Raw genomic sequence first — 8,214 nt, forward strand, 5'->3', positions numbered from 1 at the left:
AAAGCAAACTCTGACGCAGTTCTTGGGCTCGGTGGCCCCAGCGCTTCATTTACTAAGTCAGGTCTTCATAATTATGATTAATTACCATCAGCTGATGTAGTGTGTGTGTGTGTGTGTGTGTGTGTGTGTGTGTGCATGTGGTGGGATGGTGGTGGGTGGGGGTATGCATTGCGTGTCCCAATTCTGTCAGCAGAAGACTTGTGGTGTGTTGGGCTCCGCGCTGCTGGGGGACGGAGAGTCATGAGTGAGTCTGCAGATGCTTTCACCTGACCTCGTGGGTGGACAGAGGGAGGGGGAGGGGGGGTGGCCAGCCCGGGCCTGGGCTCAGAGTGTCCCTCAGGGGGTCCTCTTCGCGGTGCACAGCTCCATGGTGGAACCTGCGTCCACTGAAGGGTCTCCTATGGGGAAAACCTTCATCTCAGAGGTCATCTTCTCCATGGGGCTCAGCTGTGTCACAGGACACATGTCCACCTGGCGTAATCCTCATACACACACCTTCAAATGAAACTATCATGTCACCTTGGGAAGTGATGACATCAGACACTCTATTTAAGGAAAGCATATAGACAACAGGGTGTCTGTTTCTACTCATGCTGTTTGTATTTGTAATCCTTACTCAGTATTTGGGTTTACAAGGACAGTTTTTTGTCATTCCGATTAAACTATTCCAACTGAACATTTCGTGCCATCTGTTTACATGGGGTACGCTCTATTCCGATCAGGTGCTTACAGGTGCTTTAGAACCTTTGATCTGAATAGCCGTCGCTGCTTTGCTTTTGCTTGAGAAGCTGCAGCGGGTAATCCGATTGGCCGTATACATGGCTGTTCAATTGGAATAAGAAGGAAATACACCACCTCTTTCATTCTGATTAAAATTCTAATCGGATCAGTATTTTTATTCCGATCAAGGTGTTTAAATGTGTCCTTTTTATTCCGATTGAGCTATTATTCCATTCTAATCGGAATGAAAGTGTCATTGTAAACCCACCTAGTGTCACCTTGGATAAGAGGTATAAAATTTAAGTATTATGAAGTATAATTATTGTAATTCATAAATAAATATGCTTATATTGTCAAACTTTAAAAATTCTAAAATAAGTCTAAAATAAGCCTGTCTCTAATGCATGTTTGGTACCATATCATCTTTCTTTCCTGCTTTCTCTCTCTTCCTGTGTGTGTGTGTGTGTGTGTGTGTGTGTGTGTGTGTGTGTGTGTGTGTCCGTGTCCAAGTTTAATCATATAGCAGTGAATTGAATGTTCACTCGACTGCTCACTCAGAGGGGAAACGTTTCCATAGGAACCCCTCGAGCTTTCTCACCTATATACATCACAGCAGGAGAGAACGAGACTGTGAAAATGACTCTCAGGTCAGTGAAGGCACCTACAGTGTGTGTGTGTGTGTGTGTGTGTCAGGGTTGTGCAAAAGTCGAATTGCAATTCTGCTTCCTGTTTGATACCTCAATTAAAATGCAAGTGAAATTCAAGAATTGAATTGGAATTTAAGAGCCAGTTTCAATTCAATTTTGGAATTTTGCACAAGCCTGGTGTGTGTCTGTGTGTGTGTGTGTGTGTGTGTGTGTGTGTGTGTGTGTCTGTGTGTGTGTGTGTGTGTGTGTCTGTGTGTGTGTCTGTGTTTGTGTCTGTGTTTGTGTGTGTATACAGTATATGTGTGTGTGCTCATGTGTTAGCCAGCTGATTTCAGTGGCTGGAACCTTCCTGAAGGCAGTCTGATGTGGAAATGTTCTCGTCCCCATAAAGGACCTATAATCATGTTAAGTGCAGCTGAACGTGCTGTGAGAACAAGTGTCGCTGTCAGCCCTCTCTAGTACCCACGCAGGGGCGCAGAAAGGAACTGGAGAGATATGCCGGAGAACAGCAAATGGCTCATAAAATTACAAAATAATACTGTGGCATTTGGAAGTGGTATAGGATGTATGGGATGTGTACTGTGGTTAGCAAGGCTAACTAGAGGTAAATGTAGCATGACACATTGTACTACCACATAGGAAAATTGCAGATATGTATCTTGGTTAAGAATTTAGATAGACATCACCTGTGTGTGTGTGTGTGTGTGTGTGTGTGTGTGTGTGTGTGTGTGTGTGTTTTGTTGTTTTGTTTTTGATTTCGACATGCTGAAGCATGGATATTTTTTGTTGAAACGAGCTCACTCCATGAGAGAATGGATGTGGGAAATAAAACCACGCACAGGTCATTTCATAATCAGGCTTTAATGGAATAATTTAACAAATTACATAAAAAGCCCAGTACATTTTCTCCTTCTCTTTTCTACTGAGTTCATTTTTTTCTTTCTCCAGTGTCATTACATCTGGGTAGGAAGACTTCTACAGAGGTCAGAGTTTAACCAATCATCCCTTTAAGAGAAATACCTGTTGGAACACAAGTGTCTGTGCTGAGGCAAAAATCACTCCCCCTTAACCGTGACACATTTTTCCTTTTGGTCTAATCCAATGGTTTTATGTTCAATTTTACAAAACATTTGTAAGTACTGATCCTACGTCTCTGTGATTTCAGTGGATAATAAAAATCACTAGTTACAAAAATATATGTGCTGATTTAGTGTAAATATTTGTTCTCATCTAGGTTTGTAGGTATGTGAGATGAACTATTTTGGGGGGGTCATGCCTAAACCTTTCCCTCCTCCTAGCAGAATGAGACAGGACGTGCAGCAACACAAGCAGCAGAGTCGCTGATGAGGCCAGAGTTACTCTATAGAGCTCAGGGCACCACACACATATATGGGCTCATTCCAATACACATATGCGTACCGCCACACACACACACTCACACAGACACATACACACACACACACAAACACACACAAACACACACAGAGACACACACATAAACACACACACACACACACACACACACATATACTGTACTCACTCACAGTATCACAGCCTTCCTAGAAGGCAGTATGCCCCAGCTGATTCTGTTTCTTTCATTTTCTGCCACATCAGTTGTTGTTTGAACCAATTCACCCTTTCAGCATCACTATCATACTAGTGATGCCTTAACCTCAGCATCACTGTCATACTGGTGATGCCTTAACCTCAGCATCACTATCACACTGGTGATGCCTTAAAGGGGTGGTTCAGGATTTTGGACATAGGACCTCATTTCCAAGTAAGCAAGTGTGATATTTATCAGTGGAGACCGTTTTCAACACGTTTCATCCAGTCCTTCTAATTGCAGAGTTCGCAGGTGCTAGGCTAGTGCAAGTCAACGGTATGTGCTAGCCTGCCACTAAAGACAGTCTTACCCACTCCAAAGTACACCCGAGGCAAATAAATTATAACGCCAGACTATCGATGTAAATGTCTGTATTGACAGTGTTATTTCTAACGTTATTCTATCCTTGCATTTCAACGATCGCATTACATTTTGAGGGACTAGTTTCTTAGCAGCGGCGGAATTATACTTGCTCCGGTTAGTAGTACTGCGCCGAAAAGTAAACAGTAAAGCGCACTCCAATGGGGATACCTAGTAGTAGCCTTGGTAATATCAGTCCGCCGCTGAGTTGCAAAATGACTACTAACAACTTTAGGGACCAAAGTATAACTATTGCAACGCGATGCAAGGGTAGTTGTATTTCTTACACTATTCTATCAACACAGACATTTACATCGATTGTCTGGAATTTGCCTCAGGTGTACTTTGGAGTGGGTAAGACTGTCTTTAGTGGCAGGCTAGCACATACCGTTGACTTGCGCTAGCCTAGCACCTGCGAACTCTGCAATTAGAAGGACTGGATGAAACGTGCTGAAAATGGTCTCCACTGATAAATATCACACTTGCTTACTTGGAAATAAGGTCTTATGTCCAAAATCCTGAACCACCCCTTTAACCTCAGCCTCTCTCATGCACTCTCATGAAGCATCCTGGCCATCTACTACAGTACACTATGGTGAAAGCCACGTCACTTTTCTAACAACAGACACACAGCGGGTGAGCATGCAGAATGAACAAATAGCTCCGTTCAGAGAGATGATTAACCAATTCAACACTTCACTGACTTGGGATCACTGAGTGGTTGTAGATGGGTTTGAAGGGAACTTTGGCTTCACATAGTGCACCCGACTGCATCTCTGAAATGCTTATCCCAGTCCAACTTTACAGTAAGACTCCCATAATTAGCCTGGGATCAAAACATTGTGAATATCTGTGTGTGTGTGTGTTTTGTGTGTGTGTGTGTGTGTGTGTGTGTGTGTGTGTGTGTGTGTGTGTGTGTGTGTGTGTGTGTGTGTGCATTTCTTTAATTGTGTGTAGTGTGCAGATGGGGATTAGGGATTGGGGGGAGGGGTTGTTATGTTATTTATTGCTTTCTTTATTTATTATTATTGCTTGTTATTTTGTCTGTGCAAAGGGGCTCAAGTTAAGACATGATAAGACATGGTATGACACAACACTGACATTTAGTTGCGCGCGCGCACACACACACACACACACACACACACACACACACACACACAAGCACACTGTAGGCTCTGTATACATAAGCACACTGTAGGCTCTGTGCTGAATGAATTAAAGATCTGTTGTAAAGTTGTATTACTAAATAAGTGCCGTTCATACAGAGGTGCTGGAACTGGGCTGAATTCATTATTTTGCTTTTCTAAACAAAAAATGTGTCATTGTGTAATGGCAGAAAGCTGTTGCATGAATATTGATTAAGTAATTGTCAAAATGAGATGGCTTTATCTCTGGCTTAAAGGAAAATTCCGGTTTTTAGCACTTTAAGGAACTTTTCTGGTTTTGTTTTGGATGAACTAGAGTGGTGGACACCGACATTTTGACGATAGGTCCTGTCTCAACTTTTCTGACTAGTTTTGAATCGCCTTTGACTTCTCAGGGTGGCTGGCAATGGGCATACTGTAGTAGGCTACTCAAACATGTCCTAAAACAATCCGGTTGTGAATAGTTTCACAATAGCAAATAAGACGGCTGGAAATCATACATTGCGCCGATATTTGCTTTTAATAATCAACGAACATGTTTGAGTAGCCTACTACAGTATGCCCATTGCCAGCCACCCAGAAGTCAAAGGCGATTCAAAACGAGTCGGAAAAGTCGAGACAGGACCAATCGTCAAAATTTCGGTGTCCACCACTCTAGTTCATCCAAAACAAACCAGAAAAGGGCCTTAAAGTGCTAAAAACCGGAATTTTCCTTTAATTAAAGGCCACTTGGTTTGCTCTGAACACTTTGGGGATACCACAGACGAAGCTGCACTGATATCATTCAAATAAAGACTATCTGTCCCCTGTTATGGAAACTAGACATTGGGCCTTGATCATCAGTTAAACATAGACCTCTTTAAACATTAAAGATAGCATCAGGCTCTTATGGTTGTAGTTATATTGGTCTTCTCCATTCCACATTTCCTTTATGATAATGCAACATTAATGTTTTTTTTAGTTAAAGAATCTATACTATGCATTTGTGCCACAGAATTATTGAGACCTATGGTCTCGCAGTATTTCATCCTGTTTCAACTCCCTGATTACTCTGTGCATAGATTCAATGGACGACTCAAACTACAAAAAGACCAGACCAGAGTCTAGAACACAAACGAAGCATTCGAAAGGGCAAAAATAACAATCTGGTAAAAAAAAAAAAGGCAAGCCTGAAAAACACTTTTGTTTGTAGTGTTGATCAGGACTGAGTCAGCCTCTAAATTCAGATGCAAATATGGATTGGAGGAGGGCCACTGTGCATGGGGCTACAGATGGCCGCCTATTTTCTTTAGAGTCCTCACTGCGCCTAAAACCAGTGGCCGATATCAATGAGATAACCTATTCACGGTGCAAAGAAAGCAGGCTCCCCATGTGATCATGTAAATAGTATTGAGAGTATTGATCTTGAAATGAATGATGCCATGCGAGAGCACTTATGTCACAGGAGAAGACGGAACGCTTTAGGCTTGTCTGGTTAAGCTCTAATAATTATCACGACCCACTGAGATGATACCATGCTGTAAGAATCTAAATGTACATGAGCTACTGTGGTTTATAAATAAATGTGTATACTTCACCACAACAATCAAGAAAGGTGTTGAGGTTGAGCGAGGTTTGAAAAGGTCAGTTAATCCTCATCTGAGAGCGTCAAATGTAATCCTGCAGAGCCAGATTTATTCTGTATCTCTCTGTCTCTGGTGAAATAGCACAGCTGCCCCAGAACTTTCACTTAAATGTCGGCGGGAAGGATTTGACATTTCAGTTTTTCAATCAAAATCTGAAAACAGAAATTAAGTGTGGTGATTCAGTAAGATTAAGTTGTTCTCTCATGGAGTTGGGGGTAGGATTTAAACCTTGTCTTATTAGCTAAGGATTCCACCACCCTGTACTCCCACTGTTTCACATTTTCAGCCAACTCCAGACATGTTCTTCCCATCTATAATACACCTCATCAAATGTATCCTCCACATCCTCATGCTGTAGTTTACTGGCACTTCAATAAAGTGCCATTTGTTTTAAGTTCATAAAATCAATACTATGCAATGCATATGCAAGTGTGATGATAATACCTAGGTTATCTGAGAAACTGATAGGGTGTTGTTAAAGTCTAGTGGCTATTAGCAAAGTTATTTAAAAAGATGCTTGTGCAATATTTCCTTGTGCAAATTATATGAAATGTTGTAGGATATGACTCAATGAAATTAGAATTCAGCATTAATGGTCCCTCTGCTGTCTCTGTCTTGTTTTTTAGGGTTTTTCGTTTTAGTGAACGTTCTGCACCTTTTCCTGCGTAATGAGATCCCGCGCTCGGGCGCTCATGCTCACACGCTCACACACGCCTCATCTCACACACCTCTGCTGGAGGGCAGGCTTTTTAGTAAAGGGGATTTTTCATGTGTCACTGATCTCAGGAGTTTATGTGTGTGAGAGTGTGTGACGCGCATTATCAGAGTATGTGACTATTTGCATGTGTGTGTGTGTCGGTGTGTCTGTGTGTCGCAATGTGGTGTGTGTGTGTGATGCAATGTGTTTTGTGTCTGAGTCTGTGTATGTGTCTATGCGTCCAGCATTTATCAACTCTAGAACACCTTAAGCTCACTAAATATGCTAGTCATTTGTGCTAGTGATTTGAACTGATCTTTTTTTTTTTACAAAAAAAAAACATTTTTAAATGTTTTTTTAAAAATACTAATGCACACGAAACATAACTTATCTATGTGATATATTTACATAACCTAGAGACGTTCTTGTATGTGTCGAAACTACCTTCATGGAAAAAAACAGAGGAAATATTCAAGTTTTCCTTGCAGGATTATTAGTGTCCTTCAGGCCCCCTCGTCCCCTGGTGCATCATAGTGTCGGCTATTCTCTCCTGTCCTCTCCCGTTAGTCCCCACAGTCCACTGTGTCCTGTGTGTGTTCTCCTACTCACCATGACAACCTGCCCTTCTCTTTTTCCAGTGTATCTGTCACACACTCTGTGCTTGTCCAACTCCCCTCTATGGCACTTTGCATTGTTCTGCATGTTTTGTTTTGTTTTGTTTTGTTTTGTTTTTGGACTCGCGAGACAAACGCCACACAGACGGACTCTAGGAGCGGGGCCGTCGTCAGGGTGTCCTAGCGTCGTCAGGGTGTCATATCTCCGACTCGCGGCGGTACGACCTCTGTTCGTGGGGCCGCGGCGTCTGCAGGCGGCTGGTCCGGTCAGGGCTAATGCCGGGCAGCGCGCGTTCCCCGCCGCCCACCGCCCGGCTCCTCTCCTGCTCCTCCTCATCCTCCTCCTCGCGGCTGAGGAAGGCCAGCTCGTTCTCGTAGCAGAAGGCGTTGGCGGCCGGCACCAGGTACTTGCTCTCCACCATGTCCTTGGCGCTGCAGCGCGGCGTGCTGGGCACCTCGTAGGTCTTGTGGAAGTGCGAGTAGTCCACCTTGTACTGGTTCTTCTCCTCGAAGAGCACCGGCTCGAAGCGGTGGCCCCACAGGATCTCGCTGGCCAGGTAGGAGCTGCGTGCCTGTGCCGTCATGGCCGTGGCCTCCACCATGCCCTCCAGGATGACCACGATCTCGAAGTCGGCGGTCTCCAGGTCCTGCTTGCCGACGCCGTACAGCGGGCTCTCCTCGTCGATCTCGTGCAGGATGGTGAGCGGCGACACCAGGAAGATGCGGTCCAGGCCCTTGTCGAAGCCCACGTTGATGTCCAGCTGGTCCAGCGGGATGTACTCGCCCTCCTCGGTGACGCG

At 43.8% G+C, this 8,214-nt stretch overlaps 1 protein-coding gene across 1 annotated transcript in view; it reads right to left on the reverse strand.

Moving 5' to 3' along the window:
* Positions 1 to 7,187: 7,187 nt before the first annotated feature.
* Positions 7,188 to 8,214, reverse strand: part of kcnj12a (potassium inwardly rectifying channel subfamily J member 12a) — a 1,946-nt gene continuing 919 nt past the window's right edge. Inside the window, exon 1 of the mRNA XM_042083808.1 lies at positions 7,188 to 8,214. This exon is cut by the window's right edge and continues 919 nt beyond it. Within this exon, the coding sequence (XP_041939742.1) occupies positions 7,612 to 8,214 (603 nt within the window). The 3' untranslated portion in view covers positions 7,188 to 7,611.

This window comes from Alosa sapidissima, chromosome 24 (assembly GCF_018492685.1).
Source record: "Alosa sapidissima isolate fAloSap1 chromosome 24, fAloSap1.pri, whole genome shotgun sequence".
NCBI lineage: Eukaryota > Metazoa > Chordata > Actinopteri > Clupeiformes > Clupeidae > Alosa > Alosa sapidissima.